At 40.5% G+C, this 21,266-nt stretch overlaps 1 protein-coding gene across 2 annotated transcripts in view; it reads right to left on the bottom strand.

The window, feature by feature from the left end:
- The window catches only part of robo2 (roundabout, axon guidance receptor, homolog 2 (Drosophila)), a 359,300-nt gene that overhangs the window by 279,688 nt on the left and 58,346 nt on the right, over positions 1 to 21,266 (bottom strand). The window contains exon 1 of one of the 2 annotated variants that reach the window (XM_056756353.1): positions 16,557 to 17,173. The exons of the other annotated variant lie outside the window; for it this stretch is intronic. Coding sequence (XP_056612331.1) covers positions 16,557 to 16,683 — 127 coding nt within the window. The 5' untranslated portion in view covers positions 16,684 to 17,173. Of the gene's footprint in view, positions 1 to 16,556; positions 17,174 to 21,266 lie in introns of those variants that run through there. 2 annotated transcript variants of the gene reach the window in all.

Genomic DNA, 21,266 nt, shown 5'->3' with positions numbered 1-21,266 from the left:
AGGCTGTGTAGGCACAGCATGAGTGGGTTACTACGATTCACTGTTTGGTTTCACTTTCTTCATCTGTCAAGTCTCACGCGCACATGCGTTTCGCAGTTTCCGAGTCATGCTCGACCGCAGAAAAGCGAGAATGGACGAGCTCGACACATGTGCACAATGTCATACTGTGGACTCGGCTGTCAACATGTGTCGTGCTGTAGGCGTACGGGATGTGCGGACGACCGCGGAACATCCTGATTATGAAAATTACGTCATGCAGGGGAATGTCGTTGAGCAGTTAGATTATTTAGCAACCATATACAAAAAAAAAAAAAAAAATAACCAAACAGAAATGTTCCTGGATAAACATCCAACATCACATTGTAACTGAGCTATCTACCAATAGAAAAGATACAGTAGTCTAAATAACTGTACACATCACATACAAGTTATGTTGTAGAACGAAACACAAACTTTATGTATCTTTCTAGTTAGGATAGGAAAAACGGCACAGAATTTTAGTTTTTTCTCCTACTCTGTCAAAAGAAGAAATGAAAGACCTCCACATTCAGTTATATGGATTGTTAAATTGAAATTGTATTTTTACTGCCCGTCTTATACGAGGCACTGGGTACATTTCACTGTTCTGTTACAAAGTAGATTCTTGCACAGAACAAATAAAGCGACTATAAAGAGCTTTCAGATCTTACAGAATCCAACTGCACGGCTGAATAATGAAACTGCATCAACTCACTTATACTCCTGACGCACTGAATATATTGATGCGTGACCCGCTGACCCTGTGCATTGATACATTATACATCATCTGTGAGTTAAACTGTTTTCCATATCCCATAGCACATGGCAAAGACAGAAGCATCTAAACAGACGGTGTACTCCTGAACTCATATAACTGCATGTAAAACTATAGCAGAAACATAAATATCACTATTCACTAAATGTCATAAATGTTATTGTAATAGACAGGTATTTGATATTGTCTGCATTAGTGTGGCAGTAGGAAAAATCAATTTTAGATTTAAGTCACTAGAATTATATTCAGCAAAAGAGCAACGAGGAGTCCTGCAACATATGGTGCAGCCCCCACAGAGCCCTGATCTCACCATCATTGAGTCAATCTGAGATTACATGCAGAGACAGAAGCACCTGAGACGGCGTTAATCAATAGTAGAACTGTGGCAAATTCTCCAAGATGCTTGGAGCAATGCTGTTTGAATAAAAAGGGTTGCCCCTAAATATCGATTTTAACTTTTATGTATTTATAATACACCCCATATTACTAAAACACAATAGATTGGCTGTAGAGTTTAAAAAAGCCGTTAAAGGAAAAGTTTATCCCAATTTTTTTTTTAATTCACTCACATGACGTTCAACATGTTTTGAGACCTCCTGGCATCTTCGTGAAACAAATTAAGATAGTTTAGGTGACATCCGAGAGATTTCCAGGCCTCTTCATAGACATCACGGTTATAGTTCTTGTCAATTGGTCCATCCGCTCATCTTGGCTCAAACTTTTTTTTTGAAGCAACGACATACTTTATGTGTGAAAAACAACTATATATTCTCCAATGTATTGTTAGTCTATGGTGCGCATTCACGAGTGCACTTCGACGCATGCGCATTCGGTTTGTACGTTTGGGTAAGTCTTCCTCGATATCGAAACTCAGATATTTTGCAAAAAATCTGCTTATATACAGCATGCGTCTTCTAGTAAACACAGAGTTAAGCTTCCGGGTTGTCAGTCAGAATACATGCGTCGAATACTCTCGTGAACGCGCACCATCGACTGACAAAACAGGAAAATATAGTTCAAGTTGAGCTTTATTGTCATTTCGCTACATGTGAGGACATCCAGTTTAATGAAATGTCGTGGCTCACAGGACCAGGGTGCTACATAGTACAGACAAACAACATTTACGTAAAATACTATAAAAAAACCTATACACAACTAACCTACTGACAGATTGACTATAACGACTAAAGTGTATATTTTGGTTTGTTTTTCGCACAAAGTATTGTCGTCGCCTCACAAAAATTCAATTGAGCCACTATGAGCACAGATTTGATTTGAGATGAACTTTTTCTTTAACAAACTGGCAGAAATAGAGTATTGTGAAATGTCAATGTGTGATATGTTATTTACAAATTGTCCTCATAGAAATGACTAGAAATCAGAAGGGGCCAGTGTTCACATAGCCTACGTCTTACCATTTAGGCTAACATGGTGCATGGAAAAGGTTTAAGGGATAACAAACAGAACTAACATGAAAAATATTTACTCCAGCAAAAAAAGAAGGCCTGCAGAATATTTTTCTCTCGTGATTCGGTTTATAATGCCACAGAGTCATGCTGCCCTGTGAGAAGATGTTATGTTAATTCAACACTCTCATTCAAACTGTGCCGCTCTGTGATGGTTTAAATGGAGATCAGATAACGGCAAACGAAAGCAAAATTAGTTTGAGTGGACGTGAAACTGCTTCTCAGATGAGAAGCACTAATACAGCATTCTGAGCAACCTGCCGCTTGAATTAACACGCAGGAATGATTTCTGGACGGGTGCTGTTGCAAAATGTAGATGCCTGTAGGACCAGTCGGGGTGTTTGGGACCCGAGTGTTGTAATCGCTCTGAGTGTGATGTGTCTGAGCTTCTAAAACCACGGTTGACAACAGACGCGGGTCGATTCAAAGAATGCGTCAAATGTTATGCCTCCATCAAAGGCTAACCACTTTATTTCATCTACACCGCTTGAACACTCGCTACACGCAGGTGTGAGGAGTATACAGCACTCGCTTTAGTCGCCCTAAAGGCTTGTAACTACAGAGCTAAATGAACAACGGCAACTCAACATTACGCACTTTAATGGAAACTCTTTTGCTATTCATTACAAATAATGACATTAATCGAAGAAAATAAATGTACAATTAAACTGTGACAGCACGCTACTGCCAGCAATGCAATAATCTCTGCTGTACACATTACGTTTATATTCTACACTATAAAATGCGCACTAATATGTAAAGCATAATGTCAAATGCAATTAAAAACAGAAATTCACACAATGAAAGGTTACAGCTACTTAGCAAATGCAGTAAATGAATTGACATTACCTATTGATTTAATGAGTTGAAATACAACAAAAAGAGAGTGCAATAAGACAGACATAAAAAACGTGCCACAATAGCAATACAATAATATTATAGACCACTATGCAATATGTAAACATTGGTCCAGGCGCACTTTGGGCTTCAGTTTTTATTTATGTATAATCATCTTACATCAGTGATGCGTGCAGATGAGCTCTAACGTCAACCGAATCCATGATTGTCTAAAATTTTGATATCTGCAACTGCCGCCACCCGACATCACATTTCATTTTTTAATGCTCAGCGTTATGCGTTTGCATCGCGCAAGCAGCACGAGGGCTCAAATGGAGAGTTTGGGATCTACGTTGCGCGTCAGTTTGCATTCCGTCAGTTTGAATATAGTAGATTAATAAGCAAAACCTCTTCAAGAAGCTTATTGTGCTTTTGAGTCGGCTATACAACTTCCACGTTGCTTTTTGGACCGTGTATAGTGTGCGTTACCTCTCCTACCCGAAGGCCGAGCGATTGTGAGCAAACAGACAATTTTCAGTCTGTCTTTAAACACAATAGAAAATACATGAGAGAAACAAATACGACGAGTGAAAAGCCCCTGACACTTGCGTACTAAAACTCATTCTTGTCTAAAGTTTAAACAGAGAGAGAGAGTGGGAGAGGGTAGAGAAGTTAGAGAGCAAGGGGTAGTATGATCTGTGACATTTAAGGTACTGTGAAGGTGAGATGCTGCGGGCGTCCGGTGTGAGTGATGGGTGATAAATGCAGCGGTCAGCCTGCAGCTCTGCCGCACACGCTAATCGCAAGAAAACCTTTGACGGCATGTCCCACCTGCCACCAACCCCCCCCCCGCCCTCTCAAAATGTAGACTTTCACTTATAATTACCCCGCATACTGCCTGAAACATTAATTTAGCTGACAGAAAACAGTAGATTAATGAAACAAACGTCCCTTTTACATAAAACCAATGCTCTCGTTTCCCTTCGATGTGTGTTTAAACAGATCCTGGGGCCACCTTTTCTGTTTGTGTTTTTCTCCGTGGGTCATTTGTACGTGTCTAAAGCAAAAAAGGAAGTGCCAACAAACAAGACATCCATCACCGTGACAGACAAAACAAATTACACACAGAAGAGAGCTTTAATGTGTCACCCAGGCTAATAGTGTCAAGGCCGGCTGCCGATGAACCTGCGCTATCCCCTGCGTCCGTTCATCCGCTCCGGTTGCTTTAGGACTCACAGGCTAACCAAGAAACCACTTCTGTGAGCTCCCAATTCAAAATCACTATTTTGAAGTTTGTTTTTGTATCGCGGCTGTATAAGGAGGCTCAGAGATGATGATTTTTGTGTGCAAAACCCAGAAGCGACTTCCAGTTCCTTCACTCCAAAGTCTATGGGTTCTTTAAATGGGTTTTTGGCAAATCACCCAAAATAAGGTCTGTGGTAAACAAAACCTCTAAATATTTTCTTCTTTGACATAAAACAAACAAATTATAACCCTCTTGTGATTTTTTTAAAGCCTTATTGTGTCTTAAAAACGGCGGTTGCTAACAAGTTGCTAAAAGTGCATTAGACATCATCTTGCATGTAAAGCTCACAAATAATGCAACATGGGCACAAATCTCTTAAAACGTAGATGCGGATTCATTCATGGATTATTGCTTTACAGGGAACACATATTTAATAAAGTTATAAAGAGTTTGGTGGAGACACTGATATCACGCAACCTTTTTTAGCATCATGTAAGCCTTTACTTCTGCTGATTGTATTATGTCTTCAAAATTATGTCTACAAATCTGGTGTTCATTTTTAAATATTATCTTGATAGACAAGACATGTAAACATCATAAACCGTTGTAAATCACATAACTTATTTTTTCCAATATTTTCATAAGTCTATGGGAAAATGCATAAGCTTTCGATCGAGGGAACCTTACTTCCTGGTTAGCCCTCAAAATACGTCATCTCTTAAACACTGGATGAGGAGACCGTTTTCTTTAAAAGCTTTTTTTTTCACAAAATCAAAGCCCAAGCACAACAACACTGCATAAGGTGCAATAGACCTGTAATCCCAAACTAGGATATCTTCTAACTCACAACATATTCAAGCAATTTCTAGCGAAACATATAAAACAGAAAATATGAAATGAAAAACACTTTATGACAGTCTAACATGTTTAGTTACATTATATGTATAAAAAAATTCTCTGTATTTGTTAGGCCTATTCAAATCAAAGCCATTTTCCAAGTATTTTTCTTGACAAACGATAAAACATTGACAGCTAATCAAAATCCAAGATTAAAGGGCGTACATATTTCAAATTTGGAAACTGTGGCACAAAGGTTTAGAATAATTTAATACCACATAAAGATATTGTTATAGTTATCCTTATATTTGCGTTCCTTGACAACAGTCTTTTTACCTAATCTGAAAACTGAATAAATAAGCGTTCTATTGATGTATGAGTTGTCAGAATAGGGCAATATTTGGCTGAAATACAGCCATTTAAAACTCTGGAATCTAAAGAGCAAAAAAATGCAATTTTTGAGAAAATTGCGTTTGAAAGTGTTAATCAGGGGCACTGTGGTAGGCCATCCACTCACAAAAATAAAGTTTTAATATATTTAAGGTAGGACATTTATAAAAAAAAATATCTTTATGGAACATGATCTTTACTTAATATTCTAATATTTTTTTGCATAAAAGAAACATCTATTATTCTGATCCATACAATGTATTTTTGTCTTTTACTGAAAATGTTCCCATTGGTACTTTTGGTTTTGTGATCCAGGGTCACATTTATTCTTTTTGGAGTATGCACATTTTTTTTGATTTGTCTGGATGACACTTGAAGCAGAATATAGTTGTATACGGAGTACAGTTTAAACAGAGATTTTAGTGCTTTTCAAATGTTACAGCAAAAAAAATCTAACTAAATGCATTTGCAAAAAGAAAAAATAATGATAAAGATATCCAGTATAATCTCGATTAAACATTGCTTGTCATAGAGTCTTATCGATAAAGTTCTAGAGGTAGCAAAAAACACTGCAACAGAGTGCTTAACGGCATACCAGCTCTCTAAATGAACACTTGAGTCTTGTGTGGCAAAAACTAAGCGTGATCTATAATGATTCAGCTACCCGAGCGGGCCGGAGTGGAGCGGTTAGATGGATACCCTGGTCTTTGTTAAGCCAATGAAAGTGTAATTACATGCCTTTGGCGCTGATGACAGCCACCAGGGCCGGGACGAGGCAGGAAGGATTACAGTCACCCAGCCTCCAGCTCGGCCCAGGGGCCGCGTCACCTCGGCGAGGGTCACCTTGAACGCAGCCTTACAATTTTACCAGTCATTAAACACTAAACCCAGTCTCCACGCGCACCTTCCTCATCATCGCTCAAAACTGACAAGGCCGTCGCATTAGGACACCAGCTCCACCGCCGAGCGAGAGCGGATAAGCCGGGTTCAGGAGTGCTTTGTAGCTAACTGCTTTTGACATAATAATGTTGGGTGCTCAGCACCGTTTCGACTGTACTCAACAAACCTTGCCAAACAGATTACGGACCTGAAACTCAAAAACAAGCCATCGGAATTAACATTTATTCAATGTATATGAGAAAAATGACATTTCAAGTCCAGCGTCTCGCACGCAACGATACTTTGTTGCTTGATTTTTCATTTTGCAGACGTCTTCGCAACAGAAAGTTGCCGTACAGTTAAAAGCACGCGTTGACGTCTCTTACTTAATATTCCTTGTGTTCAATAACCGAAGCAGCGAGCATCCCATATTCAGTAATAGGGAGATATTTTTCAGGCCAGACAAAGCGCCCATGATAAATAGGACAATAAACACTCTAATCTAATATGGCAGACGTGCGCAGGAGGCTAATGGGCTGGTGAAAATGAGCCTGGTGTACACAGGGACATCTCCTCAAGCAGGCCGGCAAAGGATTAGCAAAGCTGCGCACTTTATGCCAAAAAACTCATTTACTAGCAAAACTCTCTTTTATTTGGTTTCGTGGTGGGTGCGGACTATAATAAGTAACAGAAACTAGGCCCTAGTGAAATGACGGCATCGCGGTGACGGTATTATCTGTCAACTGCTGTAGGGATTTAAGTTGTCTGCATGTGAGAGCAATGAAGAAACAAGGATGAACGTGAAAATATAGAGGGGGACATGCTTGTTATTAAAAAAGTTATTAAAAGAGCAGCAAGCCCTGAGAGAGAATTGAATGCGATGCGAGCATGCAGTCTGACTGGAGGTTGCATGGTTTTCTGTAAGCCTGTGCTTGTGAGAACTCTGGGGTGTCTGAATGGTCAAAAAGACTAAATCCTCAAAGGAAAATACTTTTGGTGAGTATGCAATACAGCATGTTATGCCTTAAGTTCATGTAAACAGACAGAACTAGAACAGGATGTGTCAAAATATTGGAAATGTTAACTTAAAAATACACACTTATAGACCTGCTGCCGTCCACAATGTCATCGATAATATCCAACAACTGAATTAAAAGAACAAATCACTCTCAGAATGAACAATGCTGAGATCAAACGGCTATATTTAGACCACTGCTTTGGAGTATTTCTATAGAGAGAAAGTGAAAAAGACTACACACGAAAGCAAAACAGAACTGTTGTCAGACACAAAGAGACCAGAAAATCGTCTCATATACAAACAAGACTTCTCAAATTTCTGTTACTTTCGGTAGATTTAGTCTTTACTCTGTCACATCAACACCATACGAGTCCCAAACGTAACCTCTCTTTAAGATTTCAATCTAAAAGTTTTGTGACATTTCAAGCAAGCAAACTCTTACGCTTCCGAGACTGATTTCTACATCAGAGATGTGCGGTGAATTAAAAAGGCCCGTTTCCTGGAATCTGGGTATCATGTGGGTGTTATTTAATATTCAACATCCTGGTTATACAATTTCTTAGGGCATTTTTTTTTTACGTGAAATTCATTAGTCTGGTGCAGCGGCTCCCCGGAGCACCTAAAAGCTTTCAACAAAACACATTTTGATTGCACAATACCCAAAATAATCTCTTTAGAAGCGTGTATTCACAGTTGCTTTTAACCGGCAAAAAGTTTTATGCCCTTAAAACTTTTTCTTTATTCATGATCTATGCTTAAACAGTGATTTGTGACACGGGCGAATGTGAAACCGCCAAACTGAACAAGACCTATATGCATATGTAAATTCAGCCTTACACGAGTTCAGCCCCGACTCGCCAAATTTCTGGCTAAAGCAATAATAAATCATCTTAAAAGCAGTTCAAGATAATGCAAGTCATCAAATATTAATGATAATAGGTAATCTTCATTTATCAATGTGACCACTGATAGCCTGAAGTTATTTTATCATTACAGTCTATTAGTGCTTAAATTAAGGTCTTAAGGGTTAATGAAGAGTGAATACGTTTTGTTAATAATGCAGAAATATCAAAGCAGATAGGACGATCCCTGGGTCATGACAGGATTTTATCAACACAATAGAATAAAACTAGAGGAACTTCCACTGTATAACAGCTTTTTCAATTTACGCTTACACCGCGGCACGTCTGGTGTGGACACATTTTTTTACTATAATTTGTTCTTCTGCGTTCTATTGCCTCTTGTCGCATCTCGCCACGCTGCATTCGTTATAGACACGGTGTTATCTTTGTGCTTTCTATTATAGTTAAGGAGGATATGAACGTCAATACGACGGTAACAATAGATATCTAACATAATGAGCATTTCAACATAGTTTCTTTCCCCATTCAATGACTAAAAATGTTCTTTCACTGTACAAATTCTCAGAAAACTCATCGGAGTGTCTCCAGGCCCCCCAACAACAGAAAAGTTCCTTATGCTGTCCTGTCCTGATGCTTGCAGATCCCTCACGGTACGATTTCCCAGCACTCCTGCATGTATCTAGAACGTTGAGCGCTTTCCCACTGCATACCAAACGTTATCAGATAAGACAGAAACACAGAGCATTTGGAGCAAAAGCAGGCCTTGCCGACTGTGCTAACAATGTATAATTTAATCCGAGGCTGTGTTCCGACCATCCGTACACCCGCAGCAACTCCCCCCCGAGTCTTTGCATTATTCAAGCTAATGGTGACCCTGAAATAGAAAAAACGCTTCTCATCTCTTCAAAGTTTTATAGCGACGAGCCTTAGAGAGTAGAAGGAAAGTACACGCAAAAAAACGCGAATGACATGTTTGCGCTAATGCAAGCTGAAAGATGCTTTTGGCCTAGAGAACGTCAGCATCCGTGCAGGCGGTGGAGGGATCTCATTGGACGAGGAAGTGACATAATTCCTTGAGGGAACTTCTGGTCTAACGAGAGCTGGTGATGTTTCGGTCTAATGACATGATTTGGGTTGTGACATAATTTGAAGAACAAGGAAGAGGGTCATTGGACACTGGTGATCCTGTAGGGGCCTTTTTAAGTAAGATCAAGACGTAGTGATCAAGTTGGGGAGCCAAATCTCGAGTCACATCAAAATAATGACAAGTCTAATGAAGTTAAACTATATGAGACACAAATAACTAACAAGGAAATAATCTGAGAGATTTTAAAGAGGCTATGGAAGGTCTGTTGACTTGTATTAGAAAACCCTATAAGTGTAGATAATGGCCAGAAAGATAAGACTCACTCTTAACCCGAAATGTTGACGTAAAATTATGTGTAAATGTAACTAAACCTGTTTAGTTTCGACCTGTGTAAAAACTAAAATAATTTAGCGCAACGTGTTTTCAAGCAAATTTCAAGTAAAGTCAACAATTTGGGTTAAGCTTCTCACTTTAAGGATTCAGCATGGGAGGTAAAAAATTAAATATCACACTCCATTAGATTACCAGCCCGACCATCTGTGGGTGCATCTCCCAGGACAGGCAAACAGACCAAAACCAGACTGGGTGTGTTATGTTATGATGATTCATACAAAAAAATGTTTAAAAATAGTCCAGTGTTACCTTTTTAACATTGACTACAAGCATACGTTTTGGACACCAATTCATAAATTCAGTTTCTCGTGATATTTTGCTTGAAATTACGAAACTTGTTAGTCCTTTAAAGTAGTTATACACATTTTTTGTTTATCTATAACCACGTGTATAAACAGTAAAACTGGGGGTTACTTTACATACTTGCCAAATGACAAAAACGTAACCAACAGCTAAATTGATAAATTATTATATGCTTTCTGTGATGAATCTACGGTAATCTTCTCTAAGGTAAGGAGACAGCTTTCAACACTGATTTTTTATGTACCGTCTCAAAAACAAACAGTAACACATTGCATATTTAAGAAATATATAAATAAACGTAAAAATTATAATTTCTCGAATCAAATTTTATTTTCAAAAAATTAACTTGACCTGAGAGTGAAAAATGAGGGCTGAGCAAAGATGTATACTGCCTTTGATTCTTTTAATCCATAAAGTACAGATAAAAATGAGAACAATATCTTTTTGGTCAAAACATCTATACCATACTTACCGGACGATTTGACATATCATTCATGTTCATCTCACAAATGGTGCATTACAAAAATAAAGTGTAACACTTATGAGCAACAGTACAGTATCAGTGATGCCCCATTAATAAACATGAGCAGAATTGCCCAAACTTTTCCCGTAACGTGTATTAAAAGTTCCCTACGGTTGCTTCAACATTATTCATATCATTACCATCTTGCTGTTGATGCTGCTGGCCAATGAACCATTTCGGACTAGTGATAGTGTTTGTTTACTTCCAGAAAGAGTAAAAGAGAAAGAGAGGGAGGGAGACAACTCGGAAAGACAGAGAAAGAGAGAGCGAACAGGAGAGGAGAGCAGCAATGAATAGAAGCCGGGGGTGAGCGGGTCTTATGTCGTAAAATCTACATCCTCATATCCATCAGCCTCTGCTGTCATTTCACCCACATAAAATCCCCCATAAAGCTGTGATACTGTTGGGAACGCACCCCACTGCAATTAGACAGAAGCTTAGAGAGAGTGTGACGGAAATGGCAGCGCTGAGCGGAAGGGGCAGAACGGGGCAGATGTGCTCTACTCACACCGTCCAACGTGAACAAATATTTCACTCCTACTGTCCGTCAGGAGCCGAAATAAAAATAACACAGTGGTTTAATGATTAAATAACCCTTTTTAACATGAATTATAGTTACGAGTTAAACATTAGCAGGTGCTCTCACACGTTAAACTGAACAAACGTTGGTACACATGTACAACCCATTTTTATGGCGAAATATTTAAGTAAGTAGATTTGTACTGTGGAAAGATGGTTTGAAGGCGAATAATCTTTGCGACAGGAAAATGTTAAAAGCAGATTTTTAGGTAGTAGGTGTGGTTACTCATGTGTTATATTTCGTCGCTGTCTTTTCCAAAACCTATTTTTTAATGATTAAATACCGTGTTGCCAAAGTTGCCAAACACTTTTTATTCGTTAGATATTTGCAATACCCAGTGACAAACATAAAGGGTGACTAATAATGACAAAAATCACAAAATATTGAGATACAAGGTTTCAGAAGAATAGCTGGGATTTGTAAACTATTTATAACCTTGAAACAGATTTCTAGTCATACGCAGTATTAGGTCTTAGAAGCAAACTCATTTTCACAAACCGTACCTACTGTAAATGATGAGTAGCTTTTCCAGCACTGATCAAAATGGGAGTCAGCATGGGTTTGTAGTGAACTAAAAAGCTAGTAAAAAACTAAATCACAAAGACAATAAGATAACATACTAGACCAAATCTAGGTTCCACAGGCTAGACATCAATATCCCCCAAACTTCACAAAGGCATCCTCATTCGTTTGTTATGTTTCTTCCTGCAAGGAGTATCTGCGTGTCTATGCATGCACACACAAGCGTATCAGACCCCGTAGACCAGCACACTTCAGCTCTCCAGAAAGACATCATTACCAGTTATAATAGCAGCGATCAGGTTGGGGGCACTCTGTGAAGATGTTGCGACACTGATGGCGAGTGTAGAAAATAATTGAATGTGCCTTTGTTGCGAGGCGCTCGGTGAGCAAAGCGTTCAGAGGCACTGAGAAATTATTATTCTCTTGTGCACAGTTGGTATCACTTGTCTCGCAGGCACATAATGGAGAGCGTGGAGACAGACGCGGAGATCCGGTCCGCGAGAGAGAGAGCCTAAAATCCAATTCCGCACGAGCAGCAAGTTGTGAGAATTGTTAATTGCCTCTCTGATTCTACCCGCTCTGAAAATCTGGCCACCCAGGACCCCTAGACTCCCAACTCGGAGACTAGCGGAAAGGGTGGCGAATTGAGGTCCGTAAGCAAGACGCTTTTTTCCTCATTAGACCGGAGGCACCAGCAGCGACTTGCGTGAAGGTTCTCCACGGTTGCGAGCAGACGGAGACCGTAGGGGAACATTACACTTCCTAGCACTGGGTTTACGTTCATTTTCATGGACTAGACTGCCACGTCAAAACCAGACGGCCAATCACACAGCAAGCGCATTAGAATTCAGCGTGGTTTCGAAGGTGTGCCATCTCCTCTCAGCAGGTGGCCTACAGGTCCTCTCGCGGTTCGGTATTTGTCATGTGGAGGGACTGTATTTCAGGGGTTCAGTGACCATGAGAGTGGAAAAGGGAAATAATATCAGGTGGAGAGGATATTTTGAAGGGAACATTGGGTTCTGGTCTCAAACAGATGGAGGGTGACATTGAGTGGGTTCGGTTTGCCCTCTAAACAACATGCCCCTCCAGTGGCCCTGGAGAATAAACCTCTATTAGGATGGAGAGATTGACTGGCACATTTACATTTTGTGAGGATATAGCTGTGTGTGTTTATGTCAGGAAGTATATGAGAGAGGAAGAAAAAGTGAAAGATACAGAGAGCAGAGGTCTGACTATGGCCCATGAGAAATACCTGACATCAGAAAGTCCACAATGACAGTCACGTTAAAACAAATGGGGAGACAACAAACTTAAATTTCATTTTAGATAACCTGAGAGACAGTGGATGGACAACAGAGCAGTGCAGACGCTAAGGACAGTTACTGATATGGAAAATGTGACACATGGATGATTTTAAGATGTTAATGGTTTTTAGAGCCTGTTGTTGGAAATGATAGAAAATGATGAAACTTTAACATTAACCGGAATGTTCAGTTTGGGGCTCGTAAACACCTCTATGCCATTTAATAGCTTTAAAGGGATAGTTCACCCAAAATGAGAAATCCTGTCACTCACCCTCTTGTCATTTCAAAATTTTATGACTTTCTTTCTTTTGCAGAACACAAATAATATATTTAGAAGAATGCTGGTAACCGAACAACGGCAGAACCCATTGACTTGCATTGGTTTTCTGTCGATACAATGTAAGTCAACGGGTACAGCCATTGTTTGTTTACCAAATATTTTTTGAGTTCTGCAGAAGTAAGAAAGTAATAAAAGTTTGAAATGACAAGAGGGGGAGTGACAGAATTTTCATTTTTGGGTGAACTATCGCTTTAAAGCTATTAAATGGCATTGGGGTCTTAAAGACCCCAAACAGAACATTCAGGTTACTTTTAAAGTTTCATCATTTGCTATCATTTCTAACATTAGATGCTCTTAAAACCATTTACATCTTAAAACCATTAACATCTTAAAACCAGCCTATGTCATCCATACAAACGTTGGTTGATACTTCATGACTTCTTATGTAATATTATAGCCAAATAAACCAAATTTCCTCTTCAAAGTGTCTTCCATTAAGTATACAGTACCAGTCAAAAGTTTGGTAACGCTTGACTGAAATGGACCATAAGAAAACAAAAAAATATTTAATGTATATATTTTAAAAAGGATGACTAGGACCAAATAATGAAGAAAAAGCAGCCAATAAGAGCCGTGAATAGATTGGGAACTCCTTCAATACTCTTTAAGAAGCTTCCCAGTTTGAAACCTCAAGAAGCTGAATGATAAACTTCCAGGAGAACAATTTAGCAAATTCTAGTCAAAGGGTGACTACTTTGAAGATGATAAAATATAATATAGTTGTGATTTATTTAACATGTGTTTATTCACTGCATAACTTCCACAGTAACAATTATGTTACTCCATAGTTTTGATATAGATTACTTTTATTCTATAAGGTGGAAAAAGTAAAAAGAAAGAATAAGTGTTTCCAATCTTTTGACCTGTAGTGTAAAATGAAATACATTTTTCACATTTGATTCTCTTATCTGTGTAAACAGTACAGAGATGAAGTACACTCCGTGGGTTAGATTTGTAATACAATGTGTGTGGCTCTGGTCAAATAGACCTCACTCAGAAACATTATTACTAGAATAGACAGCAGTCATGCTGAAAATCTCCTTATGACGAAACACAGATAATGAGCTTTTCTAATATCTGTCTACCGAGACTGGATGAGGTCAAAGAAACTAATATTTACATGTATGCTTCTGGCAGACGCTTTTATCCAGTGCATTTAATCTATACGTGTGTTCTCTGGGATTGACATATACTTTGCGAACCCAACGCTCTACCAAGTGAGCAACAGAATCACCTTAATATTAAAGTTAATTTTAAAATGAACATTATTCTTACCCATAATGCACTGGGTCTCTGCGGTCTCAACAGAAAATATGAGTGGAGATGAATGCAAAAATGCAGCTAATTCTACATTTGCATAGCCAGCAGCATGTTGAGAAGCAAACACAGATGTACACAAAGCACAAGTTAAACCAACGCAACAAAGCACTTGAGCTGAGAATTACGCTCATATAAAAGCCAAAGTAAACATTCAAGAAACAGTCGCCGCTGTTACCGGGCAAACACTCACATGCACACACAACAAACCAGCACCGGAGATTGTTATAAACGCTCCTAATGACAGTGCAGCGACAAATGTGTCTATGCAACAGTGATCTTATCATATCCACAGGTAAAATTACACCTTTTCAAGGGTGTCGTGCAGGGGTAATTGGGCGTGCCATGTCATCTTTACAGAGAGGCGAAACCACACAGCTGTTCTAAATGCGCCATAATTACACCACGGGCGGTGAGTGCCCCTTCTCTCACCGAAGGCCAAAGATTACGGGGATATCATATTTATTTACTTTCAAGATTATTTTATTTAAAAAGTGTAAGGCTGTGTGAATTTCAACGTTAGACATCATCTTAAATGGGATAAAACAGTGGGAGGAGTTTGAGCTATTTACCGCAAGTATGCTTTGCACTCAACACAAACTGTTCACTGACAAACATCCTTGATCTCAACAAAAAAAATTGCTAAAATTTAAAAGAAAGAAAGTGAGTGGTACTAGTGCTAAAATCTTTATTCAACCCTTAATAAATGTAAAAACCTTGGAAAGTCTGATGAAATATTCGGTGAAGAAATGTTCCTTGTCCAACTAAGTTGTGGTTCGAACAGAAGCGCAAATCTGTCCAAAGCTGACCCTCCGAATCAGCGCTCCGATTTCTCGACCGGAGGACACTCGACAAGACGTGAATCATCTTTGAAGTCCATCTGACACCTGTTGTTGACTGACAAACACGATGCCAAATGAATACACCCACCATCTGCACAAACCTCTCCAAGAAAAACAGTAGGAATGCGTAAGAAACGATCAGATTCAACAAGGGGTGAGAAACAGCCACGACGTGAAAACGTGTTCGCCAAAGGCTTGCAGGAACCTCTTTGAAAAACTCTGTATCGGTTGCAGCACCCATGGGCTTCGGATGAGCATCAATGAGCCGTCGCCAGGAGCGGCCGTTAAGATTACCGCTCTCTCTTTAATCCCACAAAGGGGATTAGATTCCTGTGAAGGGGGGAGAAAGCGGTTCTCTCATGAAACAGGGCTCTGCTTTGAATTATTAACCCTTCTTCCTGCCTGGTAAAACAAGACTTTATCCCACAATCACAGAAGTGAGACAGGCGAGAGGGATTCTGGTCTAGCACATTCACACGCACACCGAATCACATTTGTGCCCTCACGCAACATACAGGTGAAGACGTTTGCGTATCCTCGTGGGTTTCTCATTCCTTCGCTCTCTACCTCCCTGTGTCTTTTAGAGAGCCCGGTAACCTCCTACGGCAGAGCGCAGAGGAAGTGTAATTCTATAAGCGTGGTGGGAAAGCTTTTAGCTGAGTTGCGTCTGCACACGCAGTGGAGACACACGGCGCACAAGGGACAAAAACAGACTTGATCGTGATGCACGGAGGCAATGTCATCCATCAACTTTCAGAGCCTTCAAAACACCCTGCAAGATCCTGTAGGAGGGAAAACTAGATTTTGAAGCTAATAAATCACAACGCAATTAAATCATGACATAACAAGGTCAAATCCGATGACAAATTTACACTAAGCATTTAACCCAGGAAAAGCGTCATCTATAAGTGTCCTTTAAGTCTGACAAACACAGTTCAACAAACACAAACATCCAACCACCCACACAGCGTCAAAACATTGCACACTTCCTCAAAAGTCACATAGTCTACACTTACCCCCCTTATTCCATCTGCTCTTATTCCTGCCCTGGAGGGATGGTTGGGGAGTGTCCAAAAAGACCAGCAGAAACAGAGCGAGTCTCACGGGAGAAAGGAGGAGTCCAGAGCTGGTCCTGAGGAACATCTCCAAGGGTCTGGGGAGGGGTTGAAGGTGAAGGTCCTTCACCTGCCCGTGTGGCTGCTCGGCGGAGCACGGGGGGTGCCAGGAACCTGACGCGTACGGCAGGTCATCGGTCACAGTCCAGGCTTGCGTGCGCTTCTGCCGTGAGCCTGCCCGTCTGCTAACACATGTGTTGAGATCTCTTCCTTAGTCAAGCTCCATCACGGGGTGATGCGAACGAGAGGCTTCATCATCAGCGAGAGAGAGAGCGAGCGAGAGGCACAGTGCAGCTCAGTCTACCCTGCACAGAGACTCCCGCGAAACATGCGCACGGTCGCACACACACATACACACACAGTCCTGTTTTTTCCCTGCAGTAGCCGAGTCCCAGTATACAGTGAGAATATCCCTCTCCTCTTTAGTTCTGTAGTTTCGCCGCCACGGCGTGTTCATCTGTGTGGAGGAGTTTCCAGAGATGGTGAGGAGGTGGGAAGGAAATAACAGCGTAACATGCACTGTGGGTCACAAGGGACGTGCCGGTAGAGGAAAGAAGCGGAGAGCGATGCGATGTGGTGACAGCGCTAATCCTGGAGCTCTGATCACAACAGACGTAGAGCCAACGGAGGCTGAGCAGCTCTTTAAACACTAATAACACTCTCAGCTTCAACTATCAGAGAGAGAGAAAGAGAGAGAGAGAGAGAGAGAGAGAGAGAGAGAGAGAGAAGAGAGAGAGAAAGAGAGAGAGAACTGCCAGAGGATGAGAGAAAGAGGAGATAAGAGGAGGAGGGAACAGCGATGTTGGACACTGCCGTAGTCAGCAGGTTTGCTTCAACGCTCTGCTTCTCAGCTTGGGGAAAGTTGGGAGCTTTAAAGACCCTCAGGAGGTGCTCATGCAAATGAAGACCGCCTGAAACTCTCAAACGGAGACAAAACGACAGGCAAAGCGCTTACGTTAAAGAGCGTTACATTTGCCAAACTGCTGTCAGAGGACGAACGCTCGCTGGGCTCGGGGTGGGTAGAGATATGCGCGAGATTTATCATCATTTGGATTCATACAGAGCGCATAAATAACGTCCGCGGCGACAGCAAGCGCCATTAGTGACGGCTTGGCTGACAGTTACAGCAAACAATGACATATGAAAACATTTCCTGTTATCTACATGAATAAGTTATGATTTAAGATGAGCTTCCGCCTTTAATCTCCACAGTGCCCCTATAAATCATTTGATTGGCTGTGCTGGTTGTCAATCAAAATGTGTGACTGACTTGTGAGCTCTTTGAAAGTATATCAAAGTGGCTTCGACTTATGAAGAATATGACAGTCTTCCATCAAAGGCTTTCATACCTTCGAAATAGTATGTAGTGTAGTGTGCCAGGTAGTTTCTTACAGCCTTTTTAAATTGGTTTAACAAATCTATTTACCACAACAACCCATAACATTGCTTATAAATACATAAATAAATACATAAAAATATAGCCATACTGCAATGATACATCGTAATTTTCTGTATCGTATAATATTGTGCAAGTATATTGTGATACACCACAATGTGTTTACATTTATGCAGTTGGCCATTATACCATTACACTCTTTTATCAAATAAATGAAAGTGACAAAATATATCTATTTCTTTTGTTACGGATGCTAAAAGAACTAAGTCCGGTAAGACGTTAAAAATGATCATTCTCAGATGCGCGACTGCAACCGTCTGCATTCATGCACGGATATACAAACACAATCAAACCTCAAATCACACAACAACGCACATCATCTCTCTTGCAAACGCAAAAGAAACACAGCAGTGTAATTACAGCCTCACTTACAGGAAAACAGCATCTGTTCCTAATGCAAAGACGCAGGAAAACTGAAATTAAGACAGATCCATCTAAACCTCGGAGAGACACAAAAACCACCTTAATCAAGACAAACCGGGATGCAGAAAAACTCCAGAAACTGAAGACGCTCGTGGCAACAGTCAAACTTTACAGAGCCAAACCGCTCCAAGTTACGCTACCCCCACAGCAACACCTGAGCCCGCGGCGGCACTCGGGTTCGAGCAAAAACTGGTCCTTCATGCCATTTGTGACCTCTGTTTGTGAACATCTTTACCTCAGATGAGCCAAGGTCCCCTGAACCATTTATCTATGAATGAATTCAAAACCTTAGTACATGGTGGTGTGCGCTTTTGTGCCATTTCTGCAAAGCTGAAGGCCACAGAACAGCCGTACCGATTTTTCAATACGGTTTCTCAGAAAGCAAAGCATCAGTACACCAACACGAGCCATAGCAACTGGCTTAACGTTACGTAAGATAACATAAGGATGATTTGTCCATAGTCATATGTTTTTTTTTTTACCTCAGCACTGCCATAAGCGCTCCGAATGATTCTGATGTCATTTCTCATCAATTAAATCTCAAACCATTGTCTTCTAAAAGAGTGTGACACTGATGCCGGCAAAGCTAACGTTATGAAAGCCGAGGCCCTGGGATGTGAAAACAAAGTCAATGCCACAGCCAATGAAAAGAGTCAAAGAATCTCCCAGCACGCTCTGTAATTTAAAGAACGGCGATTGTCTGATAAATGAAGGCTCATCTGCATAAGCTGCTAATTATTGCCTCAGCCAAGCCCGAGATGGAAAATGAAGATCCCGGAATGGAAAAAACAGAGACATTACCAATACGAGCTCTCATATTTCCATGGTGCTAGATTGTTTAAAGAGCTCCTGTGATGCAGATAAAATGAAAATAAGCTCTGGTGTAACATTAACGGAGTACATTTTGGAAGGCTGGACGACATCTAGCCCTCACGCTGTCTACGTCAATCTTCCCCAAGAGCCAGTTTGCTTAAACTGTTTGTAGAGGGGCCTGTTACTCTAATACATTCTACCTCTTTATTTCAAAATTCGAGAACAAAGGAGAAGGAGATGAGCCAAGTGTTGGGTGATAGATACAGTAGACACAAGAGAAGCGGTAGGTTGGGCCTGGACTTGGTGTTGAAACATGGGTAGTGGGGCTCTTGGATCCATGTTGGGGTAAATCTGACAGCTTATCAACCCCAGACAAGAACCCCCTGGATAGACACGGTCCGAACGGGAGCGGAGTGCAACGCCGTGATAAGGAAAGGAAGTTGGGTAAGGCGAAAAGACAATGAGAAAGGAGAGGGAGGGAAAGATATGAAGAGAAAACAAACCTTAAGGAGACGCTGCCAACAGCGCCAGCATTGCCAGGAATGCCTCTCTCCAGCTCTGTGCGGCTAAACCTCTTAAAACATTTACACATAGCCATTCGGCAGCGACGGCGGCCAATGTAGGCCATCAAAGGTGTGTGTGTGTGTGTGTGTGTGTGTGTAGCGGTAGAGTTTGAAATAATGAAATGCTGGAAGACAGAAGAAAAAATACATAAGAAAAAGTCTCTCTTCCCAGTCGCAGCAAGGCCGGGCACAACATGAAACATGTTTTGGGCACAGGAAGTGACATAGCAGACACTCGCTATAAATTCTCTGCTGCAATCTGGCTCTTTGTAGCTAGTTTACGAGTTTGGGCGATACAAAAATAATGCCTCTTCGTCTTGGTAATTCAGACAGATAGCTGCACCCAGTCCTCATATGACTAGAGCAGTTTGCAAATCCATACCGGACACTATTCGCTTGTGTTTACACACACACAAATGTTATTCAGCCCTGAAATAACAATAATAATAATTCTCCAGCATTCCCACCATCTGGCCAACGATTAACTTTCCAATTACACTTCTCCGCAATCCGAGCAATGCAACTTCCAACACAGGAAATAACTGCTGCGACAATGGCTATTATTAGCCTCAAGTAGCCCCGGCTTATGAATATTAATTCTACAAATGGACCTATTTTCAAGCATTGCTATAAACTGGCAAGCGCAAGTGCATGAATTTCCAGAGCAAACAGGGTTTATTGAAACATAAAGGAAATGCACTTCAGCACAAATTCGAAAAGTTTAGCTAAACAATACGCCTGGGCAACCGGAAATTTAAACTAGATCTAGTTCAGCTGAGAGGCTTCGTGGAACAATGCTGCTTGTGCTTTTCTGGTTAATTCAATCTTAATGGGTTTTGCAAATCAATATTTAAGTTTATTTATCATCATAATAAGTGAACTTTGGTCCACGTTGCTTACTGTTATAGGGTAGAGCAATTATATGATTACATCCTGCTGGAACAAAATCTGTATCCATTACGCTTTCATATTAAAATACAGGATCTGAATAAATTATTATACTGCATATACCCTTTCTCAACTGACCGAGGGTCAACTTGCTTTTTTGCGTCTTTTAAATGCTATGCCAATATTGTAAATGCCTATAACAGTCATACGAACACGAGAGAGAGACTATATTATATTCAACTATATATTTTCACACCACCTGACACACTAATGCCATAAACACACAATTCTGTGTCAACAGAGCTTTCTGTGACACTTTGTATCATCACCAAAACAATATACAATCCTCAAGGTGTGCCATCTTATAGCAGAAAAGCTTTTGAGTACTTGGAAGAGGATTTTACTGAGAAAACCATCATAGCCACCCTTCAGAGCTGTCCGTATGGAAGAGAAGCATAAATACTGCAT

The sequence above is a fragment of the Triplophysa dalaica genome, chromosome 9 (genome assembly GCF_015846415.1).
Source record: "Triplophysa dalaica isolate WHDGS20190420 chromosome 9, ASM1584641v1, whole genome shotgun sequence".
Taxonomy (NCBI): domain Eukaryota; kingdom Metazoa; phylum Chordata; class Actinopteri; order Cypriniformes; family Nemacheilidae; genus Triplophysa; species Triplophysa dalaica.
Note: the sequence above shows the minus strand (reverse complement) of the source record. Positions and strands in the feature narration are given on the sequence as shown.